Raw genomic sequence first — 17,732 nt, forward strand, 5'->3', positions numbered from 1 at the left:
ATTCAGCCTCATGTTTTAACGATATACATTTGGGTTGAAATGGCTAGTCTATCAATCAGTCAGATGACAGAATGTTAATTTGTCAACTATTTTGGAAATTGATCAAAATATTTAGAAAGCAAACGTGACAAATATTCTCTGTTCCCTTCTCATGTGAGTCTTCTATTTTTCTTTGTTTTTCATTATGGTAAAATTATTATATTTGGCTTTTGGTCCATCAAAAAAAAAAGCAACATGAAGTCATCAGCTATAAGAAGAAGCTATAAGAAATTGTGATTACTATATTCTGACATTTAACGATTCATCAAAAAAATACAGATTAATTAATAATAATATCAAGGAATGATACTTTTTTTTATTGGCGCAAGCAAATACTTTCACAACTTGTACACACAGTCAGCTTTTATCTAATATGCTCATGATGAACTTTAATGGATGTTTTGAATACGTAGCTACATAAGTGTATGTGATTAGCCAGATGTGATTCAACAGATTGTCTTTGCTTGAATGGTGCATATGTTACTCTAGGAGCTGGTCCACATCCCTCCTCGTTACCGGACATGTCAGCACACAATTTTCTGGGTACTTGCTTGCGGATATATTTCTCCCACTGACAAGTATTATGGGGAATATGGTGTGAAACTTGATGATGTCTGCCACAGAGTCAAACATCTGAGGAGAAACAAGACGTTAGCTACAGTACACACAACACCAGGAGAGAGTGCCTGTTGAATCAGCTTCACTCACGTCTTTTGATCGCTGTCCCGTTCCCAGGGCATACTTGCTGGTGCTCTGCATGAACCGAATCTTTACATTGTAAACTTTCTTCTCATGATACACAGCCAATACCAAGGGTTCGCTGTTGCTGTTGACAGAGCAGTCTCGGACTAAAAACGCCCCATCCTAATGTCAGAAATTACAAAAAAGAGATTCCTTTAAAGGGATTGTTTGACATTTGGGAAATATGCTTATTGGTTTTCGTGCTGAGAGTTAGTCTTTGTGCCCAGTACCAGGAAGCCGTCCCTCACATCACTAAGGCTGTGCCAGATACCATTTTTGGAGCTTCAAAGCTTCAGGGAGAATTATCCAAGCTCATCGTAGATTTGTGATATGCCAGCTTCCTTTGGAATATCCGGCACTCAGCTTTTTTCAGGCTTTTCCACAGGTACATACTGTACACTTTCCAGTTGGATGAAGAAAGTAGCTAGCCAGTAGGGGTGGGGGTTTTATTTATATGTGGTTATACCTAGGGCAGCACAATCAAACTCTCAGAATGGACTGTACATATTCTAAGTAATTGAATACTGAGAGCATTAGGGTAAGACCTACACAATCCTCTATAAGAATACAACCTTTGGTTTTTGTACAGATATAACATGTTAATTAGTGACCCTTACAGGTTCTGATTGGCAGAGTCCAGTTACAGATACGAGAGTGGTAATGGCCTTCTCATCCAACTTTCAGCAAGAAAGCAAATAAGCATATTTCCCCAAATGTCAAAATAGTTCTTAAATCTTTAAACATATTCAGGTAAATTTTCAGTTTATTTCATATAGACATACCCTGTTCACCAGGTGTAAGGCGTGCTCAGCATCTGCCCTAGTACAAGCCCCAACGTACCAGTCCTCTTCACAAGAGGTCTGCCGGTGGAGTTCACAGATCAGTGATTTCACAGCTATAATCAAAGTTACGCTTTTCATAATTTGACCTAATATTGTTTATTAAGTAGCAGTATGTTTACCTGTTGGGGTTTTTCCTTTGGAACAAAGTCATGTTGGTCAAAGTCTTCTTTAGTCTGAGGCCACTCATGGTGATGACGTTTTGAAGGCACCCTTTCTTTAAGAAGATGTTAATGTTGACTTTTTTCATCAACTGCTGTATAATGACACTGATGATCTGTAACATTACTTACCTAGATTTTGTTGTGCCCTAAAGAAAGAGCACATGTAAAAGTCAGACATGGCATAACATGACATTACTGTCTTGAAAAGCCTGAGGAATGAAAGTCTCACCTTATTTGTAAAGTATGAGTCTCCAAATCCAAAGAATGTCTTTGATTGGAATGGGCTGAGATACTTTCTGCACTCTGTGGACCTACAAACACATTCTGTGTGATTACTGTTGTCAAAGATGCTTTTCATCAAAATGTTACATTCACAGTTATTTAGCTCTCACCTATGGCATGTGAACTGAATTCTCCCTGTTGAAAGTAATGAAAAGACAACACAATATGATGAGACAGTTAAAGGAATCCTGTTAAGTCAGGTTAAGTATAAGTTCAGTAGAAGTTTAATTGTGTAGAATGAAACATATTAAATCAGCATGGCTGAATGTGCTGATTGAATGCATAAAACTAAATAGCATGATTGAAATGATGCTGCGTGTGTGACTACTCACTTTTTTAGCTGCCCTCAGTTGTCCACTAAAATGAAAAAATACACGTGAACACAAAATGCTTCATTAAAGATGTCCTCCAGGCTTTTCTGTGATTATCTTTCTAACCAGCAGGTGGTGTTACTGCTTCACTGTGCAAACTGTAAACTAAGAGGGCCTGCTTTCACTCACATGGGGGAGAGGGCCACATAGCAAAACACAAGAACCACAGGTGTAGAGGCTCACTGGTAAAAGTGATAGTCTCTCTACTTGTTTCCTAGCCTGAATGGGAAGATAGGGCAGCACTCACTCTCTCATGCAGGGTTTGTGTAGAGACAATCCAGCAAAGTGATTCACTAACTCCTGGGTAGACAGCGGAGGTGATGGAGAGCGCCTGGAAGAGCACAGGCTTAAGCTGTAAGTCAATTCACAACTCACCAATGAAGAAGGCCTTGAAGTAGTTGAATAAATTACCTTTGTGAGTGCTGAGAAAAAAAGAGAAAAAAGTGATCACCTGTTTATTGAGTAACAATACAACACAATTTATGCAGCTAATAGTACATCATGATGTACATAGCACACGTGTTTACCTGGTCGACTGGCAGCGCAGGTGCAGGCCTCTTAACTGTAAAAGCAACATGTGAATATTTGGGATGTCACTGTGGCCCAGACAAATCAGGTGTTTTCAGTAAATTCTGCTCATTTGTGTTACCTAATCTGGTCTTTCTTCTGCCAGGCTTCAGATCTCTATTTACAGCAGGTCCTGTGGTTTAAAAACAGAATGCAGAAAAATAACTTTGTTGTGCACATTTACTTAAGTATGATACTGAAGTATAATATTAGGTTTCAGCAGAGGGAGGAAATATACTTTTTATTAAACTATCAACTAACCCTAACCCTTAAATTATCCATTGTGATGATTTTCATTTTAAAATCTCAGTTATGTTCAGAAATTAATAATAAATTATTATAAAATATCTTTTTCATTCTGGTGTTAATTCTTTTCCTTTCTGGATACCACCCAAAAAAAAATGGTCGTGGCATCCGGGTCTGAATCCGATGCGGGTGTATTAAACCTTGCATTCTATCTAATGGCCAGCAGGGGGCGACCCCATTGGTTGCAAAGAGAAGCCCGTTTGTATAAAAGTCTATGAGAAAATGGCCCTCCTTCTCACTTGATTTACTACCTCTGTGAACAATTTCCTGATGACTTTATGGTCTCAATCGCTAGAAGCAAGTCTTCTTCAATACAGCATGACGTTCATTTAGTAAATTATGGTCGCAGTTAGAGGAAAATATACGATAAAGCAGGGTATGTTTTAGGGCGTGGCTACCGCGTGGTTGACAGCTACTATGCCATACGTTAATCAGTCAATGACGATAGAGGACAGAGGGATGTGTCGATGTCTTTTCAGTTCATCAAAGTTAATTCCAACATTTTGTTTGCTGGAAAATATCTTTGGTGTTCAGTTGTACTAACAAACACTCTAAGGACTTGGACTAGGACTAAGGACTTTTGGTAAGTACGTTTTGTTTTAAGCCTGTTTTTTGCTAGCCAAAACAAGCATCCCGGTTAATATCACAGCTAACGTGAATTATGAATGCACCTTGCTAACCAAGATAACTTGCTAATTTTTATATACAGTCTATGCTACCCCCATATCACGAGATTGTTTTGGCTAACGTTTGAACAAACAGGTTAATTTAAGGTTAAATCTTGAATAATGCAGGTTTAAAGTCACTCTCTGTAACATTTCATGTGGCCAAGTAGAGAAAAGTTATAAAGTCAGTTAACTGAATGAAGACAATGTCTGTTACACAGTAATATCTCTCTAAAGTTTGCTAATATTAGCTAATATTAGCCACCATATGCTAATGGTACCAGGCGAAGAAAGGCTATAGCAGCAAAACCTGAGTGTATTGAATTCAACAACTGTGTGTTGTATTGTGTACATATGTAGTTTTTCAATCATGTGAAGAAAAATTAGTTACTTTTTTTAAAAGTTACATTCCTCAACTACTTCCAAAGAATATGTTTACCACAAAAATAATTACTGTACCTGTAATATGTGGGATTTCTCTGGGTGGACATCTAGGGAGGATGTTCGAGTTGCCCTGATAAAAAATAACAACAAAGGTTATTTATGTATCATTGATCAAAACTATGGATTACAAAATGCTTTACATGGACTAAATGAAACAAAAAAAATTACATAATCAGTAGTAGTATTTAAAAGAGGTTATTCAAAAGCCTTTTGAAAAAAATGTGTTTAGAAGCTACTGATTTTACTGATGGAGTGGAGAGCAGACTACAGCACAGAACATATAAGCAGACATTTATCATGATTTAGCTCTAATGGTACATTCATTTAAAGAGAGCATAACAGAAACCTTACAATGGCGAGTGATGAAAGGCTCTGAGCTGATAATGACCTTGGAAGATCCCTGTCTGGAAAGCAGAAGAAACTGTGATCACCACACTTTCATCATTGACAGTAATGATTGTAGTTTCAGTGTTAGTTGACAGTTTAACATCATTTGAGTTTGTATTATTCATATAACTCGGTCGTTGCCAGTCCCAGCAGTGCACCGCAGCACCAGACTGTATTGATTACAGAGGGAGAACACTCCAAGTGTGAACAAATTTAAAAGCCACATTCAGTATAAAGTTGTAGACGTGCAGCTGTGAGGCCCCTGGCTGTGGGCCACATCCGTGCAGGAGAGTAAAGGGAGTCTATTCACACTACATGCTTCCCCCTTCGGCTCCTGGATAATTGTAACGTCCCGCAGTCTGACTCAGCCAACAGATGGCTCTGGAGACCCACTGGCAGATCATGCTCACTCAGCATGAACCCTCTCTCTCAGATCCACACTGCTTTAATCCCCCCCACCCCACCCACACACACACACACTTCTCCAGAGCTTTTCAGAGTAGAGAAGTGAAACATACCCTCATTGTGTCAACTAGAGTGTCTACACCTCTTTAACTTGAAGTTTGGACAAGTTTGCGCCTTACAGTTAATTCTTCTAGATTATTTTTTGTCAACTCATTAAAACAAGTTTTTTTAATTTTGCAATAAATTAATTATAGTTAGACTGGGATGACACACATCATAGGTCATATTCATTCTTACAGATAGACAACATTACCTCTTTGAGTTTCTCAGCCTACTGAGCAACCAAAGCATCAACTTTGTGGTTTACTGTCATTCACTTAGCTGCGCTTTCGAGCCTGACGAGTTACATTATGTAGCAACATTTTAAAACATTTAACACTGATAAAAACACTAGTATGTTGACAATGTTTTTATGTACAGGGTGAATACACTTATTTATGCCTTTTCTAAATATCTGTAGTAAATTTACTTTTAAGTAACAAAAACTCAAGAGAAACAAAACTTAAATGGGATTTAAAGTAACTAAACCCTCATGAAAACTTGAGAAATAAGAATGAAGGACTAGATGAGCCAATGAAAAACCAGCATCAGTCTTTTCTTCTCTACCTGCATACTCTCTTTCTTCGTTTATGGGCCTCGCAGGAAGTATGCGCACATTCAGCACTTCCTCCTGGTCATCCACCACGTCATACTCGGGCTCCAGGATGCTGTTGTAGTTACCACATCTTTGATCTCTGATTCTGTCTGCTCTGCCGCGATCCTGCAGAAAGAAAACTGCAGCTTTTTCATACTAGAAGTGCACAGTAGACGGCCTTCATGAACCTGTTACTTTGTTAAAACTGCATATTTATTATATTTAAACAATGCAATATACAGTCTTACAGTATGTCAAACAGCAAAGATATTGTCTTCTGACCCTCAAAATTATTAGCATTACTAGAGTCACTAAAATTATAGCACAAAAATGATTGTTTTTAATAATTATCTCAGTCTGCTTTCATTCAACAATCTGTCTTAAAACAAGGACATCAGTATAGCCTGCAATTACTTTTGAACCTCACTCCTTACATCACCCAGTATACAATATATTCTGAGCAGACAGCTCAAGTTAGATCCTGTTCGCTTATACAACAGTGATAAGCACAGGAAGCTATTATGAGGTGTTGCAACATAACCCACTGCTTGTCTCCCAGGTATTTCCTTTTTAAAGCCTTTTTACTCCTCACAGTGACACAGATGCTGACGCGCACACATTCATAGTCAGCCATAGATAAAAGTGACAGCCTGTGTCACAGTGTTTAAGTGTTAAATAACAAACACTTGTCTATTTCTGTGCATAGATGTGATTGTGTTTGGTGGGTTTGAGCACCTGTGGCAAAGCTGTAGAAATGGGTGAGATTAGGATGACTAAATTATCAGTGGATGCATTGATTACGGCCAATCAAACCAGCTTCTCCCATTTAATTTAAAAGCTAAGTGGAAATTGACGTTTTTGTCCGGCATGTGCACTGTCACCGTCAGGCATGCATGCAACACCCAACCTGAACATTTCATCACAGGAAGGAAATGTTGCTTTTCAGAAGCCCAGTTTGTATGTTGTCCACATGTAATGATTCACCCTGAGAGTTTATTCTAAAAGACAATAATTCATACAATAACCGCATGCTTGGCCGTGGAAAAATGACAAAAATGCTACATGTGATCTAAATGACTAAAAGAAACCTGACAATTGCGAGAGATGTTTTTAATGCGAGAAACATTTAATTTTGCAGTTACATGTCGTTTTCATTATGTAATTCTGAATATCTGTAGAATTTCTCAGAAAATGCTGGAGCTTTTGAATAGGCTTAGATTTGAGTTAATTTACATTCCTCTTTAATTCCATCAGAAGGCACTCACAACAACAGGTAGTGCCATAATTTCAGTGCATCATCAGTGTGTCAGTTAACAAGTTTATCGCAAAATTGCTCAGCCTTATACCCACACTGGGTCAAATTGTTGTACATGCTTTTAAATGCATATTTCATCTCTAAATTTAGAGACTGCAGACACACCCTCACTCTTCAGCCTCGAATCAATCAACAGGGAGAGATTTTATATGCATCCTACAAGCAGATATGGTTGACAGTACTGTATGTTTATTTCTAATGTGTATGTGCTAAAGAAGTAGAGAATTACAGGGACACAGCACAAAAGAGCTTTACGTTTACCCTAGAGCTAGAAAAATAATATCCGCAAAAACATTTAGCGGTATTTGTCATTGCTCAGTGCTGCATTTTTGAGAGCTCTTCATAAACATCATAAAACCATCTGAATGTAACGACAGGTTTCTCAGAAAGACAGTGCAACTAACAGTTTTGGTGCAGATTATTTACATTACATTAACATATTAATCTAATGAGTGAATTTGAGAGATGATTATTGTATAAATTCATGAGAAGAATTGTGGTCTGTGTTGTTCTTGCTGTGCACTAACAATGACAGAGAGAAAGTCACTCTTTGCTCATTTCTGTGCTAAAAGGTAATTATCAGTGGGCTGTGAACTCCCAGAGTTTCCCCCTGGGAACATTCATGTGGAACCAGCAGAGAAACGCTATGGGTACAGCCGCTATAACTCACCATTATCACAGCAGACTCATGGCTGTTCCCTCTCTCTGCAGCTAACAAGGGGCTACAACAAAAAGTGAAAAACATCATTAGTTTGGTGTTATGCTAAAGACTGTGGCCTTCAATACAGTTTGTCCTTGGGCCTTTCTTCCCCAACACAAGCAGAAGAATGAGGTCTTTATATACAACTACACACAGCTGTTTGTTTTTATATTTTCAACATTCAGTGGAAAGATACTATATCTGAATTTACTGTGAAACTAATTTTCAAAATATTGACAAATTTATCATTTTGTTTATTTTGTAATTAGATATATTAGGTTTTTCTGTGGTTAATCTACACATTCCTCCAATCATTCTAATGTTATTAAATTTGCATTGTTAAGTATTTCTTCTCAGTAAAATCTGAGTTTAGGTTAACACTACTGCTGTCATTATGCCCACTTTACTTAAATCATTTAACTTCATATCAAGCTTTTTCATTGGATAAAATTAACTTTAGTAACATTTTATTTTACAGATCCACTGTTTCCTAATGACTTCTCCAAAGTTTAAAAGTTGCAAAGAACCAGGTAGTTTGGTGCTAATCACAGGGAAAGTAGAGGCAGAATTAGTTCAGTTAGTTGTGTTAAGTTTATTATTTTGTGTAGCTCACATGCTGCCCTCTGAAAAATCTAGAGGTTCAACTAGCATACGATTGAGAAATAACTGGAAGTGCATCAACTGACGAGTCTGTTACCTGTAATACCAAATTTCCAGTATTTACGGACAGATAAGTGTTAACAAAACTGTTAAACTCCAAACATCAAAGTTTGGTTTGTCTAAATCTAAATATTTACCAGTTTTACAAATTTGTAAAAGTTTGTTTCAGAAGCAATAAACACATTCTTGTTCAAGTCAGTGCAGTCAGGTATTTTACAGCAACAGACCTTCGCTGTCTGGTAGATCAGTACTTCATGTTGGCTATAGTTATCAAACTTTACAGAGTTATCACAGTGTAAGTGATACTAATGACTGTGGCCACAGTCTGTTCAACATGAACCACTATCCCATAATTACCACTTGCGGTCACAGTGGCTGCTGTCGAGCAAAAGTTATATAGTTATTCTTTAACAGAGTTTTATAATATTAATAACAGCAAATTATTGATTCATTTTGCTCTGCTGAGAGAACCAGAAAGGTGTCATCAGCATAGTGTTAAAAAAAACAAATTACAACCTTATGTCCTAGAAATTACACTTATATACAACTAATCTGCAACAGAATACATTTTAAAGGAAACATTGTGATCTGATAATGTTTTCTATTAACAAAATGAGGAAATGTTAATTTACATATTTAGCTAATTGAAAATGTATTGATACTGAAAATATCATTAAGATGTTCACTGACAGCAGCAGAAAAGATGATGATATGCAACCCCAGACACGTATTTATTTACATTTAACCAGATCTTTCTTTAACATAGGTTTAGGGTTATTGCTGCCTAAACCTAATCACAGAGTCAGCATGAAAAGCCCAGTGTCCGGTGTGACAGCTGTGCACTCCGACCAGTCCAGTGCCATTAATAAACGTAGCACATCATTCATGCAAATAAAATAAAAAGAATACATCCCCTCGGAATATAATACACCCAATGATTTCATTTGTCAGTGACGTAACTGGAAAAATGATTCAGTAATATATATATATATATATATATATATATATATATATATATATATATATATATATATATAATTTCTAGGAAACAGGGTTGCAAATAAAGTTAGATACAAAGTTCAGTTGACTGAAGGAGTTTTATATTAGGAAGACCAGAAATAATTTCAGAATAGACCAGGAAGTAATACTCCACTGAGCAACAGAGTCAAATATTGCATTTAAATCATACATATAGCACTTGGTATGCATGAGAATAGTCCTAGCATTCATCTCAGATAACATCTCTGTAAGTAGAGGAAGCAGTACTGATTCCAGTTCCTCTTTACAATATTTATCTTAAATCTACAAAATATCCGTGATAGGTGACCTCATGCTAGAAAAACTGACTTATCTATCCAGAATATTCATTAATCATCACCTGCAGATCCAAACACTTTCAAATTTGACTTTAAAATGTGTAAACACTCCACAAAACAGTGAAAGAAGCTTCCAGAGTTGTATGAAAGCATGTGAATATTGAATTGATTGGTTCAAGTGTTGTCTCATTTGTGGATAATGTATATAAAGTGACCAAAGGTTTGTTTGGATTTTTGCAGTCAAATAACAGAAATCATGTCTGACAAGGAAGCATCTAAACATAAAAGGGAGGCTTTAATTTAAGTTTCACATTGGTGCTCTGCACTGAGACTAACACATGGGACACATTTATGCAACAGTTGAGCTTTTTAAGACTTTTTTTAGGAACAGAGGCACTAAAAGGAAGAGAAACGCAGGGTCACAGCCGATCAGTCACTTTTTGATTGACAAGTTTATATCTTTTAATCTCTTTGGCTGTAAAGGAAAACGAACCAGGAAGCAGGAAGGAAACCTGCCCCAAAATAGAAGTTTGGACATTTCAGAAAGGCGCCAGGGATTGTGAAAATGGCAGCAGATATTACAGGCTACCAACTCACAGTCCAAAAAGGGAGACTCAGTCTCAGTATTGGATTTGGCAATGTGGTCCAGCACTCAGCTCGGCTGTCTGTCTACTTTGCAGAGCTTACTGGGCCATGGGAAGTGGTGCTGGATGAGATGTATGAAAAGGAAGGAGATTAGATACATGGAGCTAGCATCTTAGGTTGAGCAGTTAGTCTGGAAAATAAACTTCTGCCCCATGGAAATTGGGTGCAGAGGATTTGTGGCAACTTAAACCACCAGACTGCTTAAGGATTTGTGACCTGGCTTTTATATGGGCATTGGGAAAGTATCAACTGCAGAGTGAGAGCGAGCTCAGCAACGATATAAGCTGGGCTCAAACTAGAAACTAGAATAAATATTAAAATAGTTTTTCATAAAAATATCATCTATTATTGTTGATAATATTCTTCTTGGTGCTTATGTAGGTATTTATATGTTAAATAACTCCTCTGCTCATTCGTTTTGTGGCAGCGAACATGTATTTATACAGTGCTTTTCAAATGTAGCACCAGATCTCTTGTTAAATTTGCTCTATTTTCATTTTTACTGATAACACCTGTAGCAAATTATGTAAGCAGGGTGTACAATAAGTGCTTGCCGCTTACCTTTATAATGTTTATCAGGTTTATTTTGTGAAAAAGTATTTAGTATTTTACTTTCACGGTACATTTTTGTGAAGATGTTTAAACAATATTTGGAGTGAATACATGGTTCTTTAAACATATTATCTACATTATGTACAACTACAGAGATCAGTTTTGCACTTTTTGTGGCAACATCAGCTTGACTTGTATCATTTTTTGGTTTAAAGTATCTCCTCAGTACCTATAATTCATATACCTGAATTTCACATACGATAAGGAGACTGTACATAACAATTATATACAACATTAAAACTAAAATAAATTTGAATCAAAGCAGAGTTTTCATTTTTAGCAGAAAGTCCTATGCTTCAGAGCCTTCATGTGTCCTCGTTGTATTTCCAAGCTTTTTTAGACATTTTCATCTCCTTTTTTTGCAAAGAGCAGCTTCTTTTTCTCGCTCGTCTCTTGTGGGTTAAACACAGCAGTTAAAAGTTGCCTACCTTTTCAGAAGAGTTGTACCACAAGCACAGCTGCATCAGTGGGTGTCCAGAAATGGTTACAGAAATAAGACTACAGTTTTTCTATCACCCCCATATACACATAAAAACTCCTGGTCTGCTTTAAGTCTGACTGTCGGAGTCGAGCAGCCCACTGCAGTAACCTAAAATGACTTCCTGTGTGTTGAAAGACTGGCCTATAACCTGAGGTCTTCACGTTTGTTTTAGACGTTTGTTAGAGGAGAGCCTCTCCTTCTGCATCTATGCTCTGATTTCTGTTTTCCTGTAGTTTCTACTGTAGGCTGCGAACAAAATATTTCGACGCTTTGTTTACTGTGAACGTTTAAACATTTTTGTAGAGCTATTTTCTGCATCTTGACATATAAAAAGTCCTTGAGGGCTGTGATCAAGAGCCTCAACCTCGATGTTTCCTGTGTTAGTTTGTCATGCAGTGTGTGAGTGTGAAAAAAAATTTTTAAATCAAAAACAGAGTCTGAAAAGCAGGCCCAGACCATTTGTTCAGTAAATGAGGGTCAAATGAATCTGCTGATGGTCTAGGTATTTCTCTTAATTTGAGACAGGACCATAGTGACATTTCAACATCTGCTCTGTCAAGTGCAAAAGGAAGCAGGGTGACATTTTCTCTTTTTATTAGATCATCGTCTGGCTTCATTTATACATCAAACAAGAAGGTGAACCCAAATTCCAATTTGTGACAATATTTTATTCAAGCTTAACCTTTCAAAGTGATATTTCACTTTAGTGTAATATTTTCATTTTATAGTATAAACACTTAAAACACTGTAATGCCTATTAGGTTGCTTAAAAAATCTAACTTTCTGGTCACATTTTCAGGACCCGTGTGAATGAATATCCAGGTAACATCATGGTTTGTTAGTATCAGAATGATGGTTGTATGCTGTGCCAGCTTATGCTCACATAAACCAAAACTCAGACAATGAGAGGCATTAAACTCAAGCTATTAGTAGTTAGTAGTTATATAAGAGCTCAATTGAGGCAGAAAATCTGCTGAATCACGCAGAGAATATTTTCAGTCGGCCGTGAAGCTGGGTTTTATTGGCCCATGAAGAAGGCACACTGACAGTAGTTAGAGATAAAGAGGTGAGCATTCATTCTTATTTAAAACTCTGCCGCCAGTCCAGGATATTATATGGGTGAGGTTCTGGTTAAAAGCCTCCTCCTTCTCTAACCTTCAAAAAACTGTGACCTCAAAAAATATCAGCCCTGCTTACCACAGTTTTTTAAAGTTACTTTCTAACCGTAAAGGAAAAGGAAAATTTCTTGGGTCACTCTAGCCAAATATTACACACTTAATGGAAGACTTTGGTTTAATATAGCTTGGGTTTCTTTTTTTTTTTCTTTTTTTTTTTTGCTGACTGGTCCAACACATGAACTGTCAGACATTCATACACATTGTAAAAAGCCAACAGTTTAGCCACATTAGCTACAACTTTGTTGGACAGAACAGCTCCAATAATCCCTCACTGCATAGCAAAACCTATTTGCACAACTACGGCAAGTATAGTGGGTCAAGTTCTTGAATGAGGAAGTTGGTTTACAGAGTTTGACCTTCTCTTCAAATAAGTTAGACTTACCAAGTTTCCAGTTTTGGCTAATGAAGGAGTGTTTGGACAGAATGGATGGTTTAGACACTGTTGCTGCATGTACAGAAAGAAGTTCTCATCAGATATGAACAGTACAAATGGAGGTTAAGATGCATTTAAAATGTTTTTGGTTGAGCTAAAGGTTAGAGACTGAATGAATCTATTTCATATATGTACAGAGACGAGTGGAAAGAGAAGAGCAACTGGAGGAAAATAATCAAAAGAATTGGAGGTCTGGAGGAGTTTTGAGATCAGTCAGCACTGCCACACAAGCACACTCACTGGCACACTATCATGCACACAGTTGTTGCTACCCACAGTGAGTGCATTGGTTGCTAGGGGTGAATAAATACAGTCTAGCAGTTAAATTTTGGCAAATAATACAAGGTAAAAATATGCTTTGTATTCTGTCTGAACACCTTGAAAATCAGACATTCAAGTATCGGCTAAAACTATCATCTTCAGTAATGTCTGGGCTGTATATTCATTCTGTTATTCATGCTGCTAGAGTGCTGCGATGCAAAACTGAGGATCATACTAAAGTTTAGGACAGTTGCTCAGTCATCAGCACATAAGCTCTAGAGCTGACTTGCCTTTGTTTTTAAATAGAGCAGTACTATGACGGAGTATCTTCCTGTCTGCAGTGGGTTGGAGGCAAGGCCTCCTCCAAAAAGCGATGCAGCTGAGCACAGGCGCACAAGGTCAGCCTCTCTCCTGTGGTTTCTTCTGCAATGGTATAGCCTGACTTCCTGTGAAAGATTACCATCTAGCCTCTCATATTCTCACTGATGCTTATCTTTTGAGCCACAAACGCCAGCTCCCTGAACATCTCTACACCTTGGCCCCCAGCGACAGTCTCCATCAGCCTGTCAATCTGGCAAGTCATCCTGTGTCCTCAACCCCCCCCAGCCCCCTTCTTGTCCTCCTCCCAGCAGCCAAAAAATGAACCATCGTCCCCTCCTCTGTCCTGGACCTGTCACGAAGAAATAAGATCTACAGTCCCAGCCTGCGGGGGGTGAGGAACACGGAGGTTGATTATGGGTGAGGTGTGTGCATGTGAGGGTGTGCATGACAGAAATTTCAGGATTTTCGTAAGTTAATATAACTCAAGTTCTTCATGCACTCACGGCCGTCTCACTGAACTCATAATATTGAATTCCCAGGGCCACAGGAAGGTTGCATGTGATCGCAATCACATCGAGCACAAGATTATAGTGTATGAACAGCTGCAGTATGAGGAAGCCCCTTTGTACAAAGAGTAACTACAAAGTTACAGTGACATTTCCCATCAAAGAATTACCTCACTTTCACAAATGATCATTTAAGAGACTGTTCCTGAGAATCAAACTAGCAGTGATGCCAGTTCTAAGCTTTCATCCAGTAGTTTTTTCAGTCAAAAATTTACCTGTCCAATTTTTTGTTTACCAAATATGTATGTATACCGAATACATACATATTTGGTAAACCAAATTTATGAAGATTATCTTGCTGAACAAAACCCTTAAGTATCACAAACTTTAGTTGGTCACTGAGCTTATTTTCTCTAATAATGCAAAACCCAATGAAAAAATCTCATTGTCCTTTTTATCGAGTGAACCAGGGTGATGCTAACTTCTGGGCTGGCCTACAAAAATACATCATCCCTGCACCACTGTATTAATCTGCTTGAAACATCAGCATGTTAGCATGCTTATGCTGATGTTTAGCTTAATATCAGCGTGCTAATATGCTTTTCAGGCACAGGAAACTCTCATTAGGTTAACTTATATTTATAATTTACAGCTTACAATGTGTAGCTAATATATAATATTCTTGTAAAAATAGATCATTATAGATTTCAAGTAGAATACATAAGTAGTGAAAGCTGGTTGAAAAGCTAACCCTCATAGAAACCTGATAATTGTTCAAATACAGGAATAACAACGCAGACCTTTAGAGAATTTGTCAATGGAGGCATTCATAGTGTTGCACTCCTTTGTACATGCAAAACATGATCTGAGTAACAGAGAGAGGTATAAACCCTGCCCACACTCTCACCTCCACATACCTGGACAACCGCTGCATGAAGTGGGCTTTCGAGTAGGATTGTTGGTTTCAGAAAGTCAAATTGTTTGTTTTGGAAAGTCAAATTATCCACATACAGTTGAGGGAAAGAGGTTCACATGCTCTTTGACCATTGACAAGCACTTTAGTGAAGCATACACAACTTTTCTAAGCCCTTTTAGACTAACATAATTTTCATTGAAAATATGATAAGGACGGAAAATATCCTGAACATAATTTGAGGTTGTTTTGTATTTAGCTTGCAGGAGACCTGACCTCTGAAATTAAAGTTACACTCTTGCTTACAGGTGAAACTACAGTCTCTCGGCTTAGTTATAGGCCATATGGTAGATACAGGTGAGCCCAGTAGTTGTCTTTTCTAATCTACAGTATATAAGAGAAGGATGAGATAGTGTCATACAGCTAGATAGATAAGATCTGGAAGAGGGAGAGGGCAGGTAGTCTGGCCGGTCTGGCTATCTCTCCGATGAGAGTGTGATTCAGCAGCGTGAATAATTAAAGCTGGGAGCAGTGATAGGAATCTGTAGACGCCAGGCTCGGATAATACTGGACGGATATCAGGGGCCTTTGGTGCAGGGAGGTGCTGAGACGACATTAGTCACTCTCCCCGTGCCCCAGGCAGCCGTCAGGGCACCAAGCTGAAGGTCAGGAGATGATGGATGGACAGGGACCAGCGGTGGCTCACCGCTGAAGTTGACTAGAAAACGAATGTCCTGTACATGAAATATTATCCTCATGAAGGAAGATACCTGATCTGATACTGCAGCAACGTGTCATGGCTTTGTGAACTTTCTGAAGAGCTGTGGTCCATCAGCTTGAAATGTAGTTTGTGACAAGGAGAGGTGGAAAGAAAGAGATTTTTTTTATTATTAGCAGAGGAAGCATAGTTGCCACATCAGAACATTTTCAGATTGTCAAGAATTTCCAAAATGACTCATTTGCCATTTGACATACAGTTTTTAATGACCAAATAATTTAGTATAACTACACCTTGAAGGTAGAAATGTATTGAGCCTGTTGAAGGGTCACACTGGCAATTCTGTTTTTCTCACCCCATCCTATATTGTCATTGTCTCTCTCATCAGTTCCTCTGAACCAAATGACTTTCGTGTTAGCTGTGTAGACACAAACTCAGCCATAAGTGTGAACATTTTGAGGATGGGGATGTTTTATTTTTGAGTACCCCGTCCTCTGCAGTCAGCCACAACTTCCTACTCACTGACTGTTATTAATGAATAAAAATAAAAATTCGTTTGTCTCACAAATGATGCTGTTCCAAATATAGACTGTGGGCAGATGTCACAGCATGCAGAAGTTGTGCTGAAACAAGCCTCTGTATGAAACCAACCACAAAAGAGCATCCTCCTCCTCCCCGAGCATTAGCATGATTGTACTGTAAGTCTCTCTCTCAGCCCTCTCCACACACAGCTCCGTTCATTATAATGGTAGCCGTGTGTCGGCAGAGCCTCCATGACAGCAAGGAGCCCCGTATTCAGGTCAACTCGCAGCCAGAACGATTCCTTGATTATTCCTTATTTATCCCAGTCATTCACCCCACTGTGGTGTGAAGTCTCTGGAAGATGTGTGTCTGAGTGAGAGGAGCCAGGGCTAATGAGCTGAGAGCTAGCCCACTGATTGTTAGCAGGCTAGGAGCTGTGTTTCACCTCACTCAGAAGGCACATTCAAATCATCAGCAGCCCAGCATCTTATTCGGACAGATGCAAGCCTGTTATACAAGTTAGTAATGCTAATGTAGAGGCATTTACTGCCTTGTTTATGTTGATATAAACACCCAGTGTGCATCCAATAAAGACTTGCATACTGGAGATGTTGTTCAAGTTTTGAGTAGTCAACATGTGTTGTGCTTGCAGCATCACAAAATAGCTGCCATCTACTTTTATAACACAGTTAAGGTTCTACAGCCATGCTAGCACCTGAGATTGTACTGCAGCTTAATGCTTATGTCAGCGTGCTAACGTTGTTCAGGAGGTTTATCAGGTTCACTGTCTTAGGGTTAGCATGCTAACATTTGCTGATTGAGGTTGATGTCATAAACTAAAGCAGTGGAGAAATTTAAATTTTTCTTCATGATGGCGCTGGACAAAAAGTCAGGGGATCACCAAAGTGCAGACTGCAATTCATCCAGAGGGCGACATGAATTCTTGTACCATTCAGTAGTTGTTTAGATATTTCAGTCAAGACCAAAGTCACTGTGTTGACCCTGAGCCTTCTCCACACAGCCAAGTTATAAATTTGTGCTGAGAAAAACTACACCATTTTACTTTTATTGTTTATAAGTGGACTTGAATTTTAATGACACAAATCCAGTCTGTGAAAAACCTGCTACATGTAAGTTTCAGCTGTAGAATAAGAACTGTCAAGTTTGACTTCAGTGTTTTCTAATGTTGAGGGTCATTCTCTGTTTGGAAATAGTTACCATCACCATCACCAGCTTTTAACACTTCA

General features: G+C 38.2%; 1 protein-coding gene across 2 annotated transcripts; it reads right to left on the reverse strand.

Annotated features, from left to right (window-relative positions):
- Positions 1-335: 335 nt before the first annotated feature.
- On the reverse strand, positions 336-11,972 carry LOC108895364 (cytokine-dependent hematopoietic cell linker). Of its 2 annotated transcripts, XM_018694138.2 has the most exons (17): positions 11,581-11,969; positions 7,890-7,941; positions 5,877-6,030; positions 4,770-4,822; positions 4,434-4,488; positions 3,086-3,136; positions 2,964-2,998; positions 2,848-2,858; positions 2,684-2,767; positions 2,398-2,422; positions 2,176-2,200; positions 2,013-2,094; positions 1,913-1,929; positions 1,742-1,836; positions 1,563-1,640; positions 748-903; positions 336-672 (listed from the first exon to the last, which is right to left on the reverse strand). In XM_018694138.2, the coding sequence occupies exons 2-17, from the start codon at positions 7,890-7,892 to the stop codon at positions 520-522; spliced, it is 1,077 nt and encodes a 358-aa protein (XP_018549654.1). In that variant the 5' UTR covers positions 7,893-7,941; positions 11,581-11,969; the 3' UTR covers positions 336-519. The 2 variants fall into 2 exon arrangements, with proteins under 2 accessions (XP_018549654.1, XP_018549653.1); XM_018694137.2 differs by lacking the exon at positions 7,890-7,941 and having other exon boundaries at positions 11,581-11,972.
- Between the last annotated feature and the right edge of the window lie 5,760 nt (positions 11,973-17,732).

The sequence above is a fragment of the Lates calcarifer genome, linkage group LG8 (genome assembly GCF_001640805.2).
Source record: "Lates calcarifer isolate ASB-BC8 linkage group LG8, TLL_Latcal_v3, whole genome shotgun sequence".
Lineage (NCBI taxonomy): Eukaryota > Metazoa > Chordata > Actinopteri > Centropomidae > Lates > Lates calcarifer.

Bases quoted from the DNA above. Each gene is read 5' to 3' on its own strand.
- LOC108895364 (XM_018694137.2), bottom strand. From the start codon at position 11,616: ATGCAGCTGTGCTTGTGGTACAACTCTTCTGAAAAG. The intron at 6,031-11,580 runs GTAGGCAACTTT...TTCTTTCTGCAG, and splicing joins GGTACAACTCTTCTGAAAAG to GATCGCGGCAGAGCAGACAG. The intron at 4,489-4,769 runs GTAAGGTTTCTG...ATTTTTTATCAG, and splicing joins GCCTTTCATCACTCGCCATT to GGCAACTCGAACATCCTCCC.